The following is a 25,749-nucleotide window of genomic DNA, read 5'->3' as shown; positions in this document are numbered from 1 at the left end:
CTATCAGTTTGATACACACTTCAATAAATTGCCAAAAAATAGCCAATTTGCTCAATTTACATTTAATAAATAAATCTATATATATATTAAAAAATGGGTATTTCTGTCTGTCATTCCGTCGGAAGATTTTTTGTAGATAATAAATGATGAAAAAAACACTTATTTGAACGATTTAAAAGAGGAGAAAACTTGCAAAAAAATGAAAATTACATTTTGAAACATAGTTTATCTTCAATTTCGACTCTTTAAAATTCAAAATTCAACCAAAAAAAAGAAGAGAAAAACAACTGTAGCTAATTCGAATCTTTTTGAAAAAGTTAAGGAATGAATTTATGGAACATCATTAGTAATTTTTCCTGATCAACATTGATCTTAGAATTTTGATGATACGTTTTAAATAGGTTAAAATCCAATCTGCACTTTGTTAGAACATATAACAAAGTGGACCAAGCTATATTTCTAACAAAGACAAATCATTATTTCGTCTAGATTTTCCAGAACAAAAATTTTCAAAGAAATTCAAAAGACTTTGAAGTAAGATTTAAATTTGATTGTAAAGATTTTCTAGATTTGCCAGAATAATTTTTGGAATTTTAATCATAATAAGTTTGAAGAAATATTTCACAAATATTCTTTGTCGAAAAAACAGAAGCTAAAATGAAGAATTAAATTAAAATGTATTTATTATTCTTTACAATAAAGAAAAAAATGTACTTGAACATTGATTTAAATTGTCAGGAAAGAAGAGGAAATAATTTAAAAGGTAAAAAGGTATATGTGTTTAAAAATCCTAAAATCATTTTTAAGGTTGTATTTTTTTCTCTAAAATTGTCTTTCTGAAAGTTATAAGAAGCAAAGTAAAACAATTAATGAATTTATTTAAACAAGTGAAGACCAAGTCTTTAAAAAAAATATATTGGATTTTCAAATTCTATTTGAGTTTTGTCTCTCTTAGAATTAAACATTTCGAGGAAAGCGAGACCAGCTTGCTAGTAAATAAATACAATTTTAAAAATAGAGGCAGCTCACTGGTAAGTGCTGCTATTTGAGCTATTTTTAGAACAGGCCAGCGGGCGACACATTTGGTCCTTACGGGCGACCTGGTGCCCGCGGGCACCACGTTGGTGACCCCTGATATATATATATATATCATATATATATATATATATATATATATACAAACCCTGTTTCCATATGAGTTGGGAAATTGTGTTGGATGTAAATATAAACAGAATACAATGATTTGCAAATCCTTTTCAAGCCATATTCAGTTGAATATGCTACAAAGACAACATATTTGATGTTCAAACTCATAAACTTTTTTTTTTTTGCAAATAATAATTAACTTAGAATTTCATGGCTGCAACACGTGCCAAAGTAGTTGGGAAAGGGCATGTTCACCACTGTGTTACATCACCTTTTCTTTTAACAACACTCAATAAATGTTTGGGAACTGAGGAAACTAATTGTTGAAGCTTTGAAAGTGGAATTCTGTCCCATTCTTGTTTTATGTAGAGCTTCAGTCCTTCAACAGTCCGGGGTCTCCACTGTCATATTTTACGCTTCATAATGCACCACACATTTTCCATGGGAGACAGGTCTGAACTGCAGGTGGGCCAGGAAAGTACCCGCACTCTTTTTTTACGAAGCCACGCTGTTGTAACAAGTGCTGGATGTGGCTTGGCATTGTCTTGCTGAAATAAGCAGGGGTGACAATGAAAAAGACAGCGCTTAGATGGCAGCATATGTTGTTCCAAAAGCTGTATGTACCTTTCAGCATTAATGGTGCCTTCACAGATGTGTAAGTTACCCATGCCTTGGGCACTAATGCACCCCCATACCATCACACATGCTGGCTTTTCAACTTTGCGCGGATAACAGTCTGGATGGTTCGCTTCCCCTTTGGTCCGGATGACACCATGTCGAATATTTCCGAAAACAATTTGAAATGTGGACTCGACAGAACACTTTTCCATTTTGCATTAGTCCATCTTAGATGATCTCGGGCCCAGAGAAGCCGGCAGCGTTTCTGGATGTTGTTGATACATGGCTTTTGCTTTGCATAGTAGAGCTTTAACTTGCACTTACAGATGTAGCGACCAACTGTATTTAGTGACAGTGGTTTTTTTAAGTGTTCCTGAGCCCATGTGGTGATATCCTTTAGTGATTGATGTCGGTTTTTGTTACGGTGCCTTCTGAGGGATGGAAAGTCACGGTCATTCAATGTTGGTTTCCGGCCATGCCGCTTATGTAGAGTGATTTCTCCAGATTCTCGGAACCTTTTGATGATATTATGGAGCGTAGATGTTGAAATCCCTAAATTTCTTGCAATTGCACTTTGAGAAAGGTTGTTCTTAAACTGTTTGACTATTTGCTCACGCAGTTGTGGACAAAGGGGTGTACCTCGCCCCATCCTTTCTTGTGAAAGGCTGAGCAGTTTTTGGGAAGCTCTTTTTATAGCCAATCATGGCACCCACCTGTTCCCACTTAGCCTGCACACCTGTGGGATGTTCCAAATAAGTGTTTGATGAGCATTCCTCAACTTTATCAGTATTTATTGCCACCTTTCCCAACTTCTTTGTCACGTGTTGCTGGCATCAAATTCTAAAGTTAATGATTATTTGCAAAAAAAAAAAAAGTTTATGAGTTTGAACATCAAATATGTTGTCTTTGTAGCATATTCAACTGAATATGGCTTGAAAAGGATTTGCAAATCATTGTATTCTGTTTATATTTACATCTAACACAATTTCCCAACTCATATGGAAACAGGGTTTGTGTGTGTGTGTATATATATATATATATATATATATATATATATATATATATATATATAAAAGATATTTTTATAATATGATATATTTATATATATATGTATATATATATTTAATATATATATACATATATTAATACATATATGTATATATACAGATATATACAATTCATGTAATAAACAATATATATACATACATATATATAAATATAGATATAATATATATATCTTATATATATATATATATATGTAAATATATATATATATATATATATATATATATATATATATATATATATATATATATATATATATATATATATATACACATATATATATATATATATATATGGGCTTCACGGTGGAAGAGGGGTTAGTGCGTCTGCCTCACAATACGAAGTTCCTGCAATCCTGGGTTCAAATCCAGGCTGGGGATCTTTCTGTGTGGAGTTTGCATGTTCTCCCCGTGACTGCGTGGGTTCCCTCCGGGTACTCCGGCTTCCTCCCACCTCCAAAGACATGCACCTGGGGATAGGCCCCTCCCACCTCCAAAGACATGCACCTGGGGATAGGTTGATTGGCAACACCAAATCGGCCCTAGTGTGTGAATGTGAGTGTGAAGGTTGTCTGTCTATCTGTGTTGGCCCTGCGATGAGGTAGCGACTTGTCCAGGGTGTACACCGCATTCCGCCCGATTGTAGCTGAGATAGGCGCCAGCGCCCCCCGCGACCCCAAAGGGAATAAGCGGTAGGAAATGGATGGATGGATATATATTTGTTTACTACATGAAGTGGATATATATAACATCCATATATTTATATTTATTTATGTTGGATCCACTATGGACTGGACTCACACTAATATGTTACATGTTGTATATTACATTTTATTATGAATGTTAATTAGTAATACATATATATTACATGTTAATATGAATGTTACTACATGACATACTTATTACATGTTGTTATGAATGTTACTAGATACTACATATTTACTTACACTGTGTATATAAAAACTTGATGGAGGTTTCTGGATGTTTTTTAGAGCACTTTATAGGCGGAATATCGTTAGTTGACTTTTGCTAGCGTACATTTATGCTTTAGACGGCCTTAAAAAAGAAAAAGGTAAGTTTTATTGTCTTGTAAATGATTGACAAAACTCCCCAAAAAAACAATGCAGTTCCCCTTTAAGACTAACAAGATATTTTGTTGTATTTGATGTCAAAGTTATGTCATCTTGGATGCTGCGCACAGAAACCGGAAGAAGAATGTCATTGGCTCTCAGCTGCGTCACTCAGAGAGTGACCCCCCCCCCCCCCCCCCCCCCCCCCAACCTGCTGATGATGTCCAGGCAATGAACACCATGGAGAATCCTTGACTCGACAAGACAACATCTTTTTGTCACCAGTGAGTATTCAGTTTTACTATTATTATTGTTACCATTGTTGTTGTTGTCAAATATGTTTATCAGTATTATTGTTGTTGTAGTCACGACGCATGCAGCTCTGATTGGGATGTGCTCCATTCTCTCTCTCTCTCTCTCTCTCTCTCTCTCTCTCTCTCTCTCTCTCTTTCTCACGCACGCACGCGCAGCTATTTATCACCTCGATGCTGCTTGAGTGCCCTCACGTCACGTCACGTCTGCAAGGTAAAACGTTTTGCCATATATCTCAACTAAGGGACAAGCGGTAGTAAACGGATGGATGGATGTTGTGTTGGGTGCCCGTGCGTGTTGCCGCGCTGCACACGGTGTGAGGCGCGCAGATCGCCGTGTCGGATGACATAAAGCAGTGGTGGAATGGAGGAGTGCGTGAAGACGCAGTTAGGTGCAGCACATCATCATCATCATCATCGTCATCTTCATCACATCCTCTCCGACACCTTCTTCGTCCTCTCACACCTATGGCGGCAACATCAAAGGCATTCCTCCTTTCCGCGCGCGCAAATCTCATATTCATATTAGCATCCTCTCCTGCTTCACTACAGTCGTCAACTTTAATCACGTGGTGAGTGAGTGAGTGAGTGAGTGAGTGAGTGAGTGAGTGATGGAGGATGAACTAGGCGAGTGAAGATGTTCACTGCATAGAAGACGCCCCCACACACACACACACACACACACGCACACACTGGAGCACACAGGATGATTAAAAGTCTGCTCTTCCAAGTCTTGTCTTCCAGCACTTTCATGCCAACGTGTTGCTTTTTGTCGCATCGGACACTAAAACATCACCATCTAATGTCTGCCATCAAACCTTATCTCTCTGATGCCACGAGTGGTCATGATAATAGTTTGTCACTGCAGGTGAGGTCGTTGTTGTGTGACGTCATCTTTGGGACTTGTGGTGGTCTTGGGTGATGTTCTAGTCCACATGTTGATGCGCTCGGCCATAATTCTGCTCCTTCAACCTCATCCAATCACAGCTGGCAATACAGCTGATAGAAGTTGCTCCATTCCGCCCTATAAAGCCTCTAAAAACATCCAAACACATCCATCAAGGTTTTATATCCACACTGTAACTATATATGTAGTATGTAGTAACATTCATAATAACATTTAATATATACCGTATTTCCTTGAATTGCTGCCGGGGCGCTAATTAATTTAAAACCTCTGCTCACTCCTGCGCTTACCAAAGGCATGCGGTAAAAGTAAGCATGCGCTAATTATTTTAAAACATCTTCTCACTCCGGCACTTACCAAAGGCATGCAGTAAAATTTGAGTGTGATGTAAGCTTGGACCTTAAATCCTACTGTATAGCTCCTAATCTTCTTCCCTTTATGCGATTTCAAATTACCAGTACTGAAATCAGCCTTCTCCACTTTGAAAATGATGACAAGGGAAATGTCACTGATGACGTCACAAGTTTGACCGGGCGGTAATACTAAGCATGCGCTAATTATTTTGGGAAGCGAATTTGATCCGGCAGTAATTCAAGGCAGGCGCATACTATATGCCCTGCGGCAATTCAAGGAAATACGGTATGTTGTATCTCGCACCATTCATAATACTATATAATATATATATATGTAGTACCAAGTAACATTCATAATAATATGTAATATATGTAGTATCTAGTAACATTCATAATAACATGTAATATATATGTAGTATCTAGTACATTCATAATAACATGTAATATATATGTAGTATCTAGTAACATTCATAATAACATGTCATATATATGTCATGTAGTAACATTCATAATAACATGTCATATATATGTCATGTAGTAACATTCATAATAACATGTAATATACATGTCATGTAGTAACATTCATAATAACATGTAATATATATGTCATGTAGTAACATTCATAATAACATGTAATATATACGTAACATAGTAACACTTATAATAACATGTAAAATATATGTAGTATCTAGTAACATTCATAATAACATGTAATATATATGTCATGTAGTAACATTCATAATAACATGTAATATATACGTAACATAGTAACACTTATAATAACATGTAAAATATATGTAGTGTCTAGTAACATTCATAATAACATGTAATATATATGTCATGTAGTAACATTCATAATAACATGTCATATATATGTCATGTAGTAACATTCATAATAACATGTAATATATATGTAGTATCTAGTAACATCCATAACAGCATGTAATATATATGTAGTATCTAGTAACATCCATAATAACATGTAATCTTAACAAATCTTGATAATTTTTAGGATACTGTGGCGTATTGATTTCACATACGCATCACATCATGCACTTTTTCTTCAACATCAACACTTACGTCATTATTTTCTTTGCATTCCAAATAATAAATAAACTATAGCAAAAGTCAGCTAACAATAAAGGTAATGGAACTCGCTCTATTTCGCCCTATAAAGCCTCTAAAAACATTCAAAAACATCCATCAAGGTTTTATGTACACACTGTAACTATATATGTAGCATCTAGTAAAATTCAGAATGACATATAATACATAAGTGATGTGGTAACATTCATAATAACATGTAATATATATGTGTAATGTAGTAACATTCATAATATCATGTAATATATATATCATGTAGTAACATTCATAATAATATTAATTTATATGTCATGTAGTAACATTCATAATAACATGTAATATATATGTTGTGTAGTAACATTCATAATAACACAAAATATATATGTAATATCTAGTAACATTCATAATAACATGTAATATATATGTCATGTAGTAACATTCATAATAACACGAAATATATATGTAATATCTAGTAACATTCATAATAACATGTAATATATATGTCATGTAGTAACATTCATAATAACACAAAATGTATATGTAATATCTAGTAACATTCATAATAACATGTAATATATATGTCATGTAGTAACATTCATAATAACACGAAATATACATGTAATATCTAGTAACATTCATAATAACATGTAATATATATACGTCATGTAGTAACATTCATAATAACATGTAATACATACGTCATGTAGTAACATTCATAATAACATGTCATATATACGTCATGTAGTAACATTCATAATAACATGTCATATTTCCATATTATATTTTTGAGCCTGAATATAAGGAGGATTTAGAAGCTGTGTGCTAAACAGATGCAGCTTTAGTCAAACACTAAGTATCATGTAGCAGTTTTGCTAAATGCTAAACAAGATGTACAAACATAATAAAACAATCACTTACTGTACAATGTCAGCTCTCACTGGGATAAAGACTGATGGGATGTTTGTATCTTCCCCTTTACATCAACAATTCATCATCATCCTCACAAAATGAGTGTACAGTATGTGCAATCTCCAGTTGGATGTGAAAGTGGACCAACTTGTGGGTTTATGTCCACATTAGTCTCTCCAGGTGAGGGACAGGATTTATCATCTATAATTACCGTATTTCCTTGAATTACTGCCGGGTCAAACTCGCTTCTTAAAATAATTAGCGCATGCTTAGTATTACCGCCGGGTCAAACTCGTCACGTCACGAGTGACACTTCACCTGTCACCATTTTCAAAATGGAGGAGGCTGATTTCAATACCGTTCATTTGAAATCGTATAAAGGGGAGAAGATTAAGAGCTATTCAGTTAGTCCAAGCTATTGAATACTGGTATGTTAAAAAGAACAGTAAGCAGCTATGTTTTATTAATATACCTGTGGAGATGACATTTCGACAGACAGGCAGGGTACGCTGGAGCCTGGGCTAAGATGGCGGCGGGGAGACGGCGAGCGAGCGGAGAGGAGGAGCGGAAGAGCGACCTGGACTGAGGTTTTATTGAAAAATAAACAAAGTCAAACTGCTCAAGCTACGTCCTTCCTTGGTGGTCCTGGGAACCCGCAAGATGACGGCTTGAGACCGTCACAATACCGTAGCTGCGTGTGTCAAACATGAGTCATTAAATGACTCCCGCCTCATGGTGGTAGAGGGCGCTAGTGATCCTTCTTGCGACTACTCGGCGGCAGAAGAAGTGAAATGAGTGACGTGATATGTGCTGGAGGAGGTAATAAAGGAAGACCTCTATCAAGACAGAGAGACTTTTAAAACTGAAGAAAGATAAGAAAGACTTCTATAAACAAGTTATCGATGCTTTTGATCAGAAGGAGTTGGCATGGACTATATAGGTCAAGGTAAGACCATTATAATGTTTTTTTTTATTAAATGTGCTTTATGATGGTATCCTTACATCACACTCGATTTTTTACTGCATGCCTTTGGTAAGTGCCGGAGTGAGAAGAGGTTTTAAAATAATCAGCGCATGCTTACTTTTACCGCATGCCTTTGGTAAGCGGAGGAGTGAGAAGGGGTTTTAAATTAATTAGCGCCCTGGCAGCAATTCAAGGAAATACAGAAACGTTCACCAACTCAGAAGCCATGCAGCAGCTCAATATGTCAATGTAGCAGCACAAGCTAGTTAGCTTTCTAAATGTAGTTCCTCTGTGTTAGCGCTCGTAATAACAATATTGCTAATATTGTCCTCATGATGTTGTTACTTCCTGTCCTGATAACATTGTTACTTGCTGTCCTCATGACGTTGTTACTTCCTGTCTTCATAACATTGTTACTTCCTGTCCTCAAAACATTGTTACTTCCTGTCCTCATAACATTGTTACTTCCTGTCCTCATAACATTGTTACTTCCTGTCCTCATGACGTTGTTACTTCCTGTCTTCATAACATTGTTACTTCCTGTCCTCATGACGTTGTTACTTCCTGTCCTCATAACATTATTACTTCCTGTCCTCATGACGTTGTTACTTCATGTCCTCAAAACATTGTTACTTCCTGTCCTCATGACATTTTTACTTCCTGTCCTCATGACATTGTTACTAACTGTCCTCATTACGTTTTTACTTCCTGTCCAAATGACATTGTTACTTCCTGTCCAAATGACATTGTTACTTCCTGTCCCCATGACGTTGGTACTTCCTTTCCCCATGAAGTTGTTACTTCCTGTCCAAATGACATTGTTACTTCCTGTCCCCATGACGTTGGTACTTCCTTTCCCCATGAAGTTGTTACTTCCTGTCCTCATAACGTTGTTACTTTCTATCCTTATAACATTGTTACTTCCTGTCTTCATGACGTTACTTCCTGTCCTCAAAACATTGTTACTTCCTGTCCTCATGACGTTGTTACTTCCTGTCCAAATGACGTTGTTACTTCCTGTCCTCATGGCGTTGTTACTTCCTGTCCTCATGACGTTGTTACTTCCTGTCCAAATTACATTGTTACTTCCTGTCCTCATGATGTTGTTACTTCCTGTCCTCATGACGTTGTTACTTCCTGTCCTCATGACGTTGTTACTTTCTGTCCTTATAACATTGTTACTTCCTGTCTTCATGAAGTTACTTCCTGTCCTCAAAACATTGTTACTTCCTGTCCAAATGACGTTGTTACTTCCTGTCCTCATGACGTTGTTACTTCCTGTCCTCATGACGTTGTTACTTCCTGTCCAAATGACATTGTTACTTCCTGTCCTCATGACGTTGTTACTTCCTGTCCTCATGACGTTGTTACTTCCTGTCCTCATGACGTTGTTACTTCCTGTCCAAATGACATTGTTACTTCCTGTCCTCATGATGTTGTTACTTCCTGTCCTCATGACGTTACTTCCTGTCCTCATGACGTTGTTACTTCCTGTCCTTATAACACTGTTATTTCCTGTCCTCATGACATTGTTACTTCCTGTCCTCAAAACATTGTTACTTCCTGTCCTTATAACACTGTTACTTCCTGTCCTCATGACGTTGTTACTTTCTGTCCTCATAATATTGTTACTTCCTGTCCTCATGATGTTACTTCCTGTCCTCATAACATTGTTACTTCCTGTCCTCATTACATTGTTACTTCCTGTCCAAATGACATTGTTACTTCCTGTCCAAATGACATTGTTACTTCCTGTCCTCATGACATTGTTACTTCCTGTCCTCATAACATTGTTACTCACTGTCCTCATGACGTTGTTACTTCCTGTCCTCATAACATTGTTACTTCCTGTCCTCATGACGTTACTTCCTGTCCTCATGACGTTACTTCCTGTCCTCAAAACATTGTTACTTCCTGTCCTCATGACATTGTTACTTCCTGTCCTCATAACATTTTTACTTTGTGTCTTCATGACGTTGTTACTTCCTGTACTCATAACATTGTTACTTCCTGTCCTCATGACGTTGTTACTTCCTGTACTCATAACATTGTTACTTCCTGTCCTCATGACGTTGTTACTTCCTGTACTCATAACATTGTTACTTCATGTCCTCATTACGTTGTTACTTCCTGTCCTCATGACGTTATTACTTCCTGTCCTCATGACGTTGTTACTTCCTGTCCAAATGACATTGTTACTTCCTGTCCTCATGACGTTGTTACTTCCTGTCCAAATGACATTGTTACTTCCTGTCCTCATGATGTTGTTACTTCCTGTCCTCATAACGTTGTTACTTCCTGTCCAAATGACGTTGTTACTTCCTGTCCTCATGACGTTGTTACTTCCTTGTCAAAGTTAGTTGGTGACGAACCCCAAGATGCAGAGATGGAGGCAGGCATGGAGTGAGAAAACATGATTTATTAGAAATACTAAAGCAAGAACAAACCAAAGGGGTACAACCAAAAGCACACACGAGGCGGAAACAAACTAAGGGAGCTAGCATGGGAGCTAGAGAAATAACAAAGGCCCTAACATGGAAGCTAGCAAAAAACAAAAAGGGTCTAGCGTGGAAGCTAACGGGTAGCGAGCAGGAAAACAGAAGTGGTAACGTGTAGTACAAAACAAACTGGAAGCAGGTAACAAAGATCAGTAAGCTACAAACATCTAACGGATATAGCTTACCGCTACGCTGCAAATATAAGACATGGCACGACACGACAGGAGCGACATCCACAAGACAATAATCCAGCAACTGACTGGAGGACAAAAAACGACTCAAATAGAAGTGGGCTGATTGACACTAGGTGTGGCCAGGTGCACACACAATAGTCTAGATCAGGGGTCACCAAGGCCAGGTCGCCCATAAGGACCAGATGAGTCGCCCGCTGGCCTGTTCTAAAAAAAGCTCAAATAGCAGCACTTACCAGTGAGCTGCCTCTATTTTTTAAATTGTATTTATTTACTAGCAAGCTGGTCTCGCTTTGCTGGACATTTTTAATTCTAAGAGACAAAACTCAAATAGAATTTGAAAATCCAAGGAAATATTTTAAAGACTTGGTCTTCACTTGTTTAAATAAATTCATTTATTTTTTTTACTTTGCTTCTTATAACTTTCAGAAAGACAATTTTAGAGAAAAAATACAACCTTAAAAATGATTTTAGGATTTTTAAACACATATACCTTTTTATCTTTTAAATTCCTTCCTCTTCTTTCCTGAAAATTTAAATCAATGTTCAAGTACATTAATTTTTTTATTGTAAATTTATAATAAATACATTTTAATTTAATTATTCATTTTAGCTTCTGTTTTTTCGACAAAGAATATTTGTGAAATATTTCTTCAAACTTGTTATGATTAAAATTCAAAAAAAATATTCTGGCAAATCTAGAAAATCTGTAGAATCGAATTTAAATCTTATTTCAAAGTCTTTTGAATTGCTTTTAAAATTTTTGTTTCTGGAAAATCTAGAAGAAATAATGATTTGTCTTTGTTAGAAATATAGCTTGGTCCAATTTGTTATATATTCTAACAAAGTGCAGATTGGATTTTAACTTATTTAAAACATGTCATCAAAATTCTAAAATTAATCTTAATCAGGAAAAATTACTAATGATGTTCCACAAATTATTTTTTAAACTTTTTCTCTTCTTTTTTTTTCGCTTGAATTTTGAATTTTAAAGAGTCGAAATTGAAGATTTTTATTTTCATTTTTTTTTGTGTTTTCTCCTCTTTTAAACCATTCAATTAAGTCTTTTTTTCATCATTTATTTTCTACAAAAAAACCTTCCGTAAAAAGAAAAAATACGACGGAATGACAGACAGGAATACCCATTATTTTATATATATACATTTATTTATTAAAGGTAAATTGAGCAAATTGGCTACTTCTGGCAATTTATTGAAGTGTGTATCAAACTGGTAGCCCTTGGCATTAATCAGCACCCAAGAAGTAGCTCTTGCTTTCAAAAAGTTTGGTGACCCCTGGTCCATTTTCACCAAACTGAAAAGTGGAGTCGTCTTGTGAATAAAAGAAATAGATTCCTCTTGAAATAGTTTATCATCAGGTCAGCTGCTTCCTGTTTTTTACACTCACTTGCACAACTTGACAACACTCGCTCTGGAGTGGTGTGTGGCTCTTTAGCGCCGCCCTGGTGGCTCTCTGGAGCTTTTTCAGAAATGTATTAAAAATGGAAACAAGATGAGGGAAAATAGACACAAACCTTTCTAACTTTGATGAATACCACTGTTTATACTGCAATGAGGTGGCGACTTGTCCAAGGTGTACCCCGCCTACCGCATGAATGCAGCTGAGATCGGCTCCAGCGACCCTGTAAGGGACAAGCGGTAGAAAATGAATGGATGGATGGACCACTGTTTGTATTCAACATGCTGCACTGATGACAGTATTTGGTCAGCGCCGTTTTGTCCCACTCATTTCAGCGGTTCTTGAACTCACCGTAGTTTGTTTGCATTTACAACTTTCTCCGACGCTGTCACAGAAAGACATGTTTTATGCCAATCCTCATTTGTCTCATTTTGTCCACCAAACCTTTTGTGCTGTGCGTGAATGCACAAAGGTGAGCTTTGTTGATGTTATTGATTATCTGGAGTGCGGATCCAGCATATTTGGTCAGTGCTAATTAATGCTAAAATGCAATTTAAGCTCAATGTATGTACATATTGCATCGTTACGCCTCATTTGTGGCTATTTTTTTAACTTCCTTTACTTATGTCCTCTGTGTATTTAATTAATATTTGCATGTCTCATGACACATTATCTGCACGTAATATTGGCTGCATTTCCGATGATTATTTGAAGCCATGTTGTTCTAGACCGCAGCAAAACGTTACAAGTTGTTCCAGACCACAGCAAATGTTACCCAGCTTGCAAAGATTGTAAGAAATCCATTACCTGCACGTAATATTGGCTGCATTTCCGATAATTATTTGAAGCCATGTTGTTCTAGACCGCAGCAAAACGTTACAAGTTGTTCCAGACCACAGCAAATGTTACCCAGCTTGCAAAGATTGTAAGAAATCCATTATCTGTAAGTAATTTTGGCTGCATTTCCGATAATTATTTGAAGCCATGTTGTTCTAGACCGCAGCAAAACGTTACAAGTTGTTCCAGACCACAGCAAATGTTACCCAGCTTGCAAAGATTGTAAGAAATCCATTATCTGCACGTAATATTGGCTGCATTTCGGATAATTATTTGAAGCCATGTTGTTCTAGACCGCAGCAAAACGTTACAAGTTGTTCCAGACCACAGCAAATGTTACCCAGCTTGCAAAGATTGTAAGAAATCCATTATCTGCACGTAACATTGGCTGCATTTCAGATGATTATTTGAAGCCATGTAGTTCTAGACTGCAGCAAAATGTTACAAGTTGTTCCAGACCACAGCAAATGTTACCCAGCTTGCAAAGATTGTAAGAAATCCATTATCTGCACGTAATATTGGCTGCATTTCAGTGATTATTTGAAGCCATGCTGTTCTAGACCGCACCAAAACGTTACAAGTTGTTCCAGACCACAGCAAATGTTACCCAGCTTGCAAAGATTGTAAGAAATCCATTATCTTTAAGTAATTTTGGCTGCATTTCTGATAGTTGTTGGTGTGCCACGTTGTTCCAGACCACAGCAAACGTTAGCTAGCTTGCAAAAATTGTAATAAATCCATTATCTGTATATACAATAGGCTGCATTTCTGATAGTTGTTGGAGTGCCACGTTGTTCCAGAACACAGCAAATGTGACCGTGTTGTTCCAGACCACAGCAAACGTTAGCTAACTTGCAAAGATTGTAGTAAACCTGTTATCTGTATGTAATATTAGCTGCATTTCTGATAGTTGTTGGTGTGCTATGTTGTTCCAGACCACAGCAAATATTTACATGTTGTTCCAGACCACAGCAAACGTCAGACAGCTTGCACAAATTGTAATAAAGCCATTATCTGTATATACAATTGGCTGCATTTCTGATAGTTGTTGGTGTGCCATGTTGTTCCAGACCACAGCAAAACGTTAACATGTTGTTCCAGACCACAGGAAACGTTAGGCAACTTGCAAAGATTGTAGTAAATCCATTATCTGTATGTAATATTGGTTGCCTTTCTGATAGTTGTTGGAGTGCCGTGTTGTTCCAGACCACATCAAATGTTAGCATGTTGTTCCAGACCACAGCAAACATTAGCCTGTTTACAAAAATGTTAGTAAATCCATTATATGTATATACATTTGGCTGCGTTTTTTGATAGTTGTTGGTGTGCCATGTTGTTCCAGACCACAGGAAACGTTAGCCAGCTTGCAAAATTTTAAGAAATCCATTATCTGTCTGTAATATTGTCTGCATTTCTGATAGTTGTTGGAGTGCCATGTTGTTCCAGACCACAGCAAGCATTACCATGTTGTTCCAGACCACAGTAAACGTCAGCCAGCTTGCACAAATTGTAATGAATCTATTAGCATTTTGTTCTAGACCACAGTGTGCCATGTTGTTCCAGACCACATCAAATGTTAGCATGTTGTTCCAGACCACAGGAAACATTAGCCTGCTTGCAAAAATGTTAGTAAATCCATTATCTGTATATACATTTGGCTGCGTTTCTGATAGTTGTTGGTGTGCCATGTTGTTCCAGACCACAGGAAACGTTAGCCAGCTTGCAAAATTTTAAGATATCCATTATCTGTCTGTAATATTGTCTGCATTTCTGATAGTTGTTGGAGTGTCATGTGGTTCCAGACCACATCAAATGTTAGCATGTTGTTCCAGACCACAGGAAACATTAGCCTGCTTGCAAAAATGTTAGTAAATCCATTATCTGTATATACATTTGGCTGCGTTTCTGATAGTTGTTGGTGTGCCATGTTGTTCCAGACCACAGGAAACGTTAGCCAGCTTGCAAAATTTTAAGATATCCATTATCTGTCTGTAATATTGTCTGCATTTCTGATAGTTGTTGTAGTGTCATGTGGTTCCAGACCACAGCAAATGTTTACATGTTGTTCCAGACCACAGCAAACGTCAGCCAGCTTGCACAAATTGTAATGAATCTATTAGCATTTTGTTCTAGACCACAGTGTACCATGTTGTTCCAGACCACAGCAAATGTTACAATGTTGTTCCAGACCACAGCGAACGTCAGCCAGCTTGCACAAATTGTAATAAAGCCATTATCTGTACATATATTTGGCTGCATTTCTGATAGTTGTTGGTGTACCATGTTGTTCCAGACCGCAGCAAACGTTAGCCAGCTTGCAAAGACTGTAATAAATCCATTCTCTGTATGTAATATTGGCTGCATTTATGATAGTTCTTGGTGTGCCATGTTGTTCCAGACCACAGCAAATGTTAACCAGCTAGCAAAGATTGTAATAAATCCATTATCTGTATATACAATTGGCTGCATTTCTGATAGTTGTCGGTGTGCCATGTTGTTCCAGACCACAGCGAACGTTAGCATTTTGTTCCAGACCACAGCAAACGTTAGCATTTTGTTCCAAACCACAGCAAATATTAGCCAGCTCGCAGAGATTGTAAAAAGTCCATTATCTGTATGTAATATTGGTTGCATTTCTGATTGTTGATGGTGTGCCATGTTGTTTCAGACCACAGCAAACGTTAGCATTTTGTTCCAGACCACAGCAAATATTAGCCAGCTCACAGAGAATGTAAAAACTCCATTATCTGTCTGTAATATTGGTTGCATTTCTGATAGTTGTTCGTGTGCCATTTTGTTCCAGACCACAGCAAATGTTACCATGTTGTTCCAGACCACAGCAATCGTTACCATATTCTTACAGGCCACATCAAATGTTTACATGTTGTTCCAGACCACAGCAAACATCAGCCAGCTTGCACAAATTGTAATAAATCCATTTTCTGTATATACAATTGGCTACATTTCTGATAGTTGTCGGTGTGCCATGTTGTTCCAGACCACAGCAAACGTTAGCATTTTGTTCCAGACCACAGCAAATATTAGCCAGTTCGCAGAGATTGTAAAAAATCCATTATCCATCTGTAGTATTGGTTGCATTTCTGATAGTTGATGGTGTGCCATGTTGTTTCAGACCACAGCAAACATTAGCATTTTTTTCCAGACCACAGCAAACGTTGGCATTTTGTTCCGGACCACAACAAACATTAGCCAGCTTGTAGAGATTGTAAAAAATCCATTATCTGTCTGTAATATTGGTTGCATTTCTGATAGTTGTTGGTGTGTCATGTTGTTCCAGACCACAGCAAACGTTAGCATTTTTTTCCAGACCACAGCAAACGTTGGCATTTTGTTCCAGACCACAGCAAACATTAGCCAGCTCGTAGAGATTGTAAAAAATCCATTATCTGTCTGTAATATTGGTTGCATTTCTGATAGTTGTCGGTGTGCCATTTTGTTCCAGACCACAGCAAATGTTACCATGTTGTTCCAGACCACAGCAAACATTAGCCTGCTTGCAAAGACTGTAATAAATCCATTGGAAGAAGGTGTTTCCTTTAACAGGGACATGTTGTGCTTGCTCCTTCTTGCAGCAGCTGTGAGAGCGTGAGAGGAAGACAAGAAGATGAGTGTGGGAGCATGAGGGCGAGGACGAGGGGGTGTGGTCAGAGCCTCGCCACATTTCTTCCCGGACTGGCCCCGCCCCCGTGGCACAGGCGCAGTGTCAGCGTGTGCGTGAGCGCCCACACGGTGATGTGATGAACAAGTTTGAGGTGCTCGGCATTGTGGGTGAAGGTGAGTTTCCCTGCCTTCTCCTCTGCTCATTGTGCAGCGCAGCTCTTCAGGCCTGAGGTCGCATCGCACACGGCCGCGCTCCACCCTCCTCAGTCTCACTCGCGTCACCATGGTAACCGTGGTCACCCCCCACAATTCCACTGCTTCATCAGATAAGTTGATCAATTATTAGAATTCATCAAATATTGACCGTGTCAGAGTGTTATGGTTCCATCACAAGTAGAGGACAAACAGTAAAAAAAATGTAAGTCATACCTTCTGGTGAGTGGACATGATCCATCCTTGCTGCTCACACTTCCTGCCTTCATCTCAGCTCTGCATCTGTGACGCCGCACACTACTTTCTTTTCAAAGGCTCGCTCATTACATACCAAGACTGTGACACTATTGTGTGTGTGTGTGTGTGTGTGTGTGTGTGTGTGTGTGTGTGTGTGTGTGTGTGTGTGTGTGTGTGTGTGTGTGTGTGTGTGTGTGTGTGTGTGTGTGTGTGTGTGTGTGTGTGTGTGTAGGGGCCTATGGAGTGGTGCTGAAGTGCAGACACAAGGTAAGATGTCACAGTTTGTGTTTGCTCTGCTTGAAAATAGCACTTTATTACAGTTCCTCATGTCTACTGTACATGAAATATTACAGTTCCTCATGTCTACTGTACATGAAATATTACAGTTCCTCATGTCTACTGTACATTAAATTGTACAATTCCTCATGTCTACTGTACATGAAATATTACAGTTCCTCATGTCTACTGTACAAGAAATATTACAGTTCCTCATGTCTACTGTACATGAAATATTACAGTTCCTCATGTCTACTGTACATGACATTTTACAATTCCTCATGTCTACTGTACATGAAATATTACAGTTCCTCATGTCTACTGTACATGAAATATTACAGTTCCTCATGTCTACTGTACATGACATTTTACAATTCCTCATGTCTACTGTACATGAAATATTACAGTTCCTCATGTCTACTGTACATGAAATATTACAGTCCCTCATGTCTACTGTACATGACATTTTACAATTCCTCATGTCTACTGTACATGAAATATTACAGTTCCTCATGTCTACTGTACATGAAATATTACAGTTCCTCATGTCTACTGTACATGAAATATTACAATTCCTCATGTCTACTGTACATGAAATATTACAGTTCCTCATGTCTGCTGTACATGAAATATTACAGTTCTTCGTGTCTACTGTACATGAAATATTACAGTTCCTCATGTCTGCTGTACATGAAATATTACAGTTCTTCGTGTCTACTGTACATGAAATGTTACAATTCCTCATGTCTACTGTACAAGAAATGAGAGATGAGTACATGTCTACTGTACATAGAATATTACAGTCCCTCATGTCTACTGTACATGAAATATTACAGTTCCTCATGTCTACTGTACATGAAATATTACAGTTCCTCATGTCTGCTGTACATTAAATATTACAGTTCTTCGTGTCTACTGTACATGAAATGTTACAGTTCCTCATGTCTACTGTACATGAAATTTGACAATTCCTCATGTCTAATGTACATGAAATATTACTGTTCCTCATGTATACTGTACAGGAAATATTACAGTTCCTCATGTCTACAGTACATGAAATATTAAAGTTCCTCATGTCTACTGTACATGAAATATTACAGTTCCTCATGTCTACTGTACATGAAATATTACAGTTCTTCATGTCTACTGTACATGAAATTTTACAATTCCTCATGTCTACTATACATGAAATATTACAGTTCCTCATCTCTACTGTACATGAAATATTACAGTTCCTCATGTCTACTGTACATGAAATATTACAGTTCCGCATGTTTACTGTACATGAAATATTACAGTTCCTCATGTCTACTGTACATGACATTTTACAATTCCTCATGTCTACTGTACATAAAATATTACAGTTCCTCATGTCTGCTGTACATGAAATATTACAGTTCCTCATGTCTACTGTACATGACATTTTACAATTCCTCATGTCTACTGTACATGAAATATTACAGTTCCTCATGTCTGCTGTACATGAAATATTACAGTTCCTCATGTCTACTGTACATGAAATACTACAGTTCCTCATGTCTACTGTACAAGAAGTGAGACATGAGTACATGTCATCGACATGCACCAGATTGTAGGAGTCACTCCTCAACACTTTTACACTGCACTGTACACACTGTATATACTGTATATATTGTACATACTGTAACGACTGTACATACGGTAACTACTCTACATATTGTACATGCTGTAAATACTGTATATACTCTAACTACTGTACAAACGGCAAAAACTGTACATACTGCACACACTGTACATGCTCCAACTGCTGTGCATACTGTGCATACTGCAACTATTGCACATACGGCAACTATTATACATACTGTACATACTGTACACACTGCACATACTGTACATACTCTAACTACTGTGCATACTGTACATACTGTAACTACTGCACATACGGTAACTATTATACATACTGTACATACTGTACACACTGCAACTACTCTACATACTGCAACTGCTGTGCATACTGTACATACTGCAACTTCTGCACCTATTGTACATACTGTAATTATTGTGCATTCTGTACATACTGTAACTACTCTACATACTGTAACTACTGTACATACTGCATGTACAGTGACAACTGTTCATACTGTACATACTGTAATGACTGCACATATTGTAACGGCTGGACATACTGTTACTACGCTGCCTACTGTAAATACTGTACATACAGTAAGGACTGGACATACTGCACCTACTGTACATAATGTAAATACTGTATGTACAGTAAGGAGTGTAGATACTGTAAATAGGTGTGTACAGTCAGAGTATATTCAGGCACCGGTGGCAAAACAAACACGCTATTTTAGAGGTATGCTAATTTTTTCCGTTAGCGTGCTAAGCTTTCATGCTAGCATTTGAGCTAGGTGTATTCATAGCTTTCCATACTGAACTATGCTAGCATGCTAACTTGCTAGCAGTGCTGTGCTAACCTGTCATGCTGCACCTTAGCTCATTTTATTCTAATAACAATGACAATAATAGTAATAATAATCATAAAATAAATTTAATAATAACAATAATGAGCTTAGTAGTAGTAATAATAATCATAATAATATTTGCAATAATAACAACAAAAATAAGAGCAATAATAATAATAATCACAACCATAATGGTAATAACAGCAATAATAACAATGAGAATAATAGTAATAATGATACTCAATTATCATTATAATAGTTGTACTACTACTAATAATAATACTAGCAGCAATAATAATAATTGTAATAATAACAGTGATGATAATAATATTGATTATATTAATAACAACAACAAAATATCATAATGATAATAGTACTGATATTAAGGATAACAATAATAATAATAATAACAAATATAATAATAACAATATTATTCATAATAAGCATAATGATCATAATAATAATAATGCTCTATTTGGATTGACATCGTGATTATTGGGTTATTGATTTAACAACACTCAATAACAACATGTTAATTACTGTGCAGCGATAATGTACAACATGTAACATGATATTCAACTGTTGTAATACATTTAATATATTACATGTATTTCAATAATGTACACAATATTAAATATATGTTTATTTATATAGCTGACTTACTTAGAGATGTGTGCTGTGTCCTGACATCTGCATCTTACATAACAATATACATCACAACAGAGAGATAATAGGAGTGTACATCATTATTTATGTATACATAATACATAAATTATATATATATATATATATATATATATATATATATATATATATATATAAAGATATATATATATATATAGATATTATAACATATGTATACATAACAATAAAAAACACAACATAGAAATAATACTTTGGATGTGGTGTGTAAATCAGTACATCAATTGTACTTTGAAGTGAGCACAGCATTAACTTGTATGGCCCAATTGAAACAACTTTTTTTTATCCATGGTGCAAATAAAGTGCAACAAGAAGTCATCACACATAACCTGCTCTCTGAACTTTGGGACCATAAGAACAAATGTCCAAGCACCATACATCAGTCAAAGTGACACCCACTACAATGCATGATGGGAAAATGATATTTCTGATTTATAGAAAACGTGACGAATTCTTAGAAAACATTCTTTAGATGCATTTATTTAGCCCCACCCCGCCCCCCAAGTCAGAAGGGTTTGGACGCCCCTGATTATTATGGTGTGTATGAGGTGAATATTGTCCATGTTGGCAGACAGATGAGTGTGATGAGTGTAAGTGTGATAAGTGTGATGAGTGTGATGAGTGTGATGAGTGTGATGAGTGTGATAAGTGTGATGAGTGTGAATAGTGTGATAAGTGTGATGAGTGCGATGAGTGTGATGAGTGTGATGAGTTTGATAAGTGTGATGAGTGTAATACGTGTGATAAGTGTAAGTGTGATAAGTGTGATGAGTGTGATGAGTGTGATAAGTGTGATGAGTGTGAATAGTGTGATGAGTGTGATGAGTGTGATGAGTGTGATAAGTGTGATGAGTGTGAATAGTGTGATAAGTGTGATGAGTGCGATGAGTGTGATGAGTGTGATGAGTTTGATAAGTGTGATGAGTGTAATACGTGTGATAAGTGTAAGTGTGATAAGTGTGATGAGTGTGATGAGTGTGATAAGTGTGATGAGTGTGAATAGTGTGATGAGTGTGATGAGTGTGATGAGTGTGATAAGTGTGATGAGTGTGAATAGTGTGATAAGTGTGATGAGTGCGATGAGTGTGATGAGTGTGATGAGTTTGATAAGTGTGATGAGTGTAATACGTGTGATAAGTGTAAGTGTGATAAGTGTGATGAGTGTGATAAGTGTGATGAGTGTGAATAGTGTGATGAGTGTGATGAGTGTGATAAGTGTGATGAGTGTGAATAGTGTGATAAGTGTGATGAGTGCGATGAGTGTGATGAGTGTGATGAGTGTGATAAATGTGATGAGTGTGATGAGTGTGATGAGTGTGAATTGTGTGATGAGCGTGATGAGCGTGATGAGTGTGATAAGTGTGATAAGTGTAAGTGTGATAAGTGTGATAAGTGTGATGAGTGTGATGAGTGTGATGAGTGTGATGAGTGTGATAAGTGTGATGAGTGTGAATAGTGTGATAAGTGTGATGAGTGCGATGAGTGTGATGAGTGTGATGAGTTTGATAAGTGTGATGAGTGTAATACGTGTGATAAGTGTAAGTGTGATAAGTGTGATGAGTGTGATGAGTGTGATAAGTGTGATGAGTGTGAATAGTGTGATGAGTGTGATGAGTGTGATGAGTGTGATAAGTGTGATGAGTGTGAATAGTGTGATAAGTGTGATGAGTGCGATGAGTGTGATGAGTGTGATGAGTTTGATAAGTGTGATGAGTGTAATACGTGTGATAAGTGTAAGTGTGATAAGTGTGATGAGTGTGATAAGTGTGATGAGTGTGAATAGTGTGATGAGTGTGATGAGTGTGATAAGTGTGATGAGTGTGAATAGTGTGATAAGTGTGATGAGTGCGATGAGTGTGATGAGTGTGATGAGTGTGATAAATGTGATGAGTGTGATGAGTGTGATGAGTGTGAATTGTGTGATGAGCGTGATGAGCGTGATGAGTGTGATAAGTGTGATAAGTGTAAGTGTGATAAGTGTGATAAGTGTGATGAGTGTGATGAGTGTGATAAGTGTGAATAGTGTGATAAGTGTGATGAGTGTGAATAGTGTGATGAGTGTGAATAATGTGATAAGTGAAATGAGTGTGAATAGTGTGATGAGTGTGATGAGTGTGATAAGAGAGACGAGACAAGTGTGAATAGTGTGATGAGTGTAATAAGTGTGATGAGTGTGATAAGTGTGATGAGTGTGAATAGTGTGATGAGTGTGATAAATGTAAGTGTGATAAGTGTGATAAGTGTGATGAGTGTGATGAGTGTGAATAGTGTGAAGACTGTGAATAGTGTGAATAGTGTGATGAGTGTGATAAGTGTAAGTGTGATGAGTGTGATAAATGTAAGTGTGATAAGTGTGGTAAGTGTGATGAGTGTGAATAGTGTGATGAGTGTGAATAGTGTGATGAGTGTGATAAGTGCGAATAGTGTGATGAGTGTAAGTGTGATGAATGTGATAAGTGTGATAAGTGTGATGAGTGTTATAAGTGTGATAAGTGTAAGTGTGATGAGTGTGATAAATGTAAGTGTGATAAGTGTGGTAAGTGTGGTAAGTGTGATGAGTGTGATGAGTGTGAATAGTGTGATGAGTGTGAATAGTGTGAATAGTGTGATGAGTGTGATAAGTGTGAATAGTGTGAATAGTGTGATGAGTGTAAGTGTGATGAATGTGATAGGTGTGATAAGTGTAAGTGTGATAAGTGTGATAAGTGTGATGAGTGTTATAAGTGTGATAAGTGTAAGTGTGATGAATGTGATAAGTGTAAAAAGTGTAAGTGTGATACGTGTAAGTGTGATTAATGTGATAAGTGTAAAAAGTGTAAGTGTGATAAGTTTAATGAGTGTGATGAGTGTGATGAGTGTGAGAGTGAATAGTGCATGTGAATAGTGTGATGAGTGTGTGATGAATGTGATAAGTGTGATAAGTGTAAGTGTGATAAGTGTGATAAGTGTGATAAGTGTGATGAGTGTTATAAGGGTGATAAGTGTAAGTGTGATGAATGTGATAAGTGTAAAAAGTGTAAGTGTGATACGTGTAAGTGTGATACGTGTAAGTGTGATTAATGTGATAAGTGTAAAAAGTGTAAGTGTGATAAGTTTAATGAGTGTGATGAGTGTGATGAGTGTGAGAGTGAATAGTGCATGTGACTTGTGTGGAGTGGAAGCAGGCCACAGGACCACCAGTGGGTCTCAGGGGCCGGGCGAGCGAGCAAGAGAGAGAGAGGGAGAGAGGTGGTTGGTAAATAGGTCACCTTGGTAGCACTCTGAGGCAGGCCTGTGATTGGCTGCAGAGACTTGGAACGTCTACCTATGAATAATGTACATCCATCATCCATATAAATCATGTATATGAATTATGTGTACAAATAGTGCATATGAATCATGTATATAAATAATATATAAGAATAAATCATATATATAAATCATGTCTATAATTACATAATGTATATAAATATTGCATATAAATGATTTATATAAATCATGTATCTAATCATGTATATAAATAATGAATATAAATCATGTATATAAATAAATCATATATATAAATCATCTATATAAATAACAAATTTATATGTATCATGTATATAAATAATGTAAAAAATGTATAGAAATCATGTATTTAAATCATGTATATAAACAATGTAAATAAATAATGTATATAAATCATGTATTTAATTAATGTATAAAAATATTGTAAATGAATAATGTATATAAATCATGTATATACAGTACATTATGTATATGAATAAAGTATATAAATCATGTAAATAAATCATATATGTGAATAATGTATATAAATAAGGTATATAAATCATGTATATGAATAATTTATATAAATCATGTATATAAATTATGTATATAAATCATATATATGAATAATTTGCATAAATAACGTATATAAATCATGTGTGTGAATAGTGTATATAAATCATGTATATAAATTATATATATAAAATAATGTATATGAATAATGTATATAATTCATGAGTGGGAGGAAATATTTCTTGGGACCACTTGACCACGCATCCGACTGTCAAGAACGCTGCCATCACTGGTTCCTAATAATCAGGGGCGTCCAAACCTTTTGACTTGGGTGGCCAGGTGGGACTGAACAAATACATCCAAAGAATGTTTTTTTAAGAGTATGTAAAAAGTTCAACTCCTATCTTCTGTACTGAAAGCTGCTAAATATGTGAGCATTTTCCCATCATGCATTGTAGTGGATTTGATGATGTATGGTGCTTGGACATTTGATCTTATGATCACAAAGTTCAGAGAGCAGGTTGTTTGATGTGTGAGCACATGTGTTGACTTTCTGTTTTGGTTGCAGTTTATTTGCATATATTTTCATTCATAAAAGTATTTTCACACACTGATGTTGGTGGAGTAGGCCTGGCTCTCAGTCTCTGTTCTAATTCATCCCAAAAGTGTTCAGGTCAGGACTCTGTGCAGGCCAGTCAAGTTCATCCACACCAGACTCTGTCATCCATGTCTTTATGGACCTTGATTTGTACACTGGTGTTGGAAGAGGAAGGAGCCCGCTCCAAACTGTTCCCACAAGGTTGGGAGCATGGAATTGTCCGAAATGTTTCACATTGCAGTCTGAAATGTAGCAATCGCCTGACAACCTTCAAACCCAGACTGGTCCATCGGATTGCCAGATGGAAAAGTGTGATTCATCAGTCCAGAGAAGGCGTATCCACTGCTCTAGAGTCCAGTGACGATGTCCTTTACACCACTGCATCCCACGTTTTGCATTGGACCTGGTGATGTATGGCTTAGATTCAGCTGCTCGGCCATGGAAACCCATTCCATGGAGCTCTCTGCGTACTGTACGTGGGCTAATTGGAAGGTGACATGAAGTTTGGAGCTGTGTAGCAACT

At 36.8% G+C, this 25,749-nt stretch overlaps 1 protein-coding gene across 5 annotated transcripts in view; it reads left to right on the top strand.

Moving 5' to 3' along the window:
• Positions 1-4,095: 4,095 nt before the first annotated feature.
• cdkl5 (cyclin dependent kinase like 5) overlaps positions 4,096-25,749 on the top strand; it is a 71,858-nt gene continuing 50,204 nt past the window's right edge. For 3 of the 5 annotated variants that reach the window (XM_061887126.1, XM_061887123.1, XM_061887128.1), the window contains exons 1-4: positions 4,112-4,182; positions 4,369-4,423; positions 16,964-17,165; positions 17,674-17,708. In XM_061887126.1, coding sequence (XP_061743110.1) covers positions 17,129-17,165; positions 17,674-17,708 — 72 coding nt within the window. In that variant the 5' untranslated portion in view covers positions 4,112-4,182; positions 4,369-4,423; positions 16,964-17,128. Of the gene's footprint in view, positions 4,183-4,368; positions 4,424-16,963; positions 17,166-17,673; positions 17,709-25,749 lie in introns of all 5 variants that reach the window. The other 2 variants (XM_061887125.1, XM_061887124.1) reach the window with 2 other exon arrangements.

The sequence above is a fragment of the Nerophis ophidion genome, linkage group LG25 (assembly GCF_033978795.1).
Source record: "Nerophis ophidion isolate RoL-2023_Sa linkage group LG25, RoL_Noph_v1.0, whole genome shotgun sequence".
NCBI classification, from domain to species: Eukaryota; Metazoa; Chordata; class Actinopteri; order Syngnathiformes; family Syngnathidae; genus Nerophis; species Nerophis ophidion.
The sequence above is the reverse complement of the archived record's forward strand: the minus strand, read 5'-3'. Positions and strand labels throughout refer to the sequence as shown.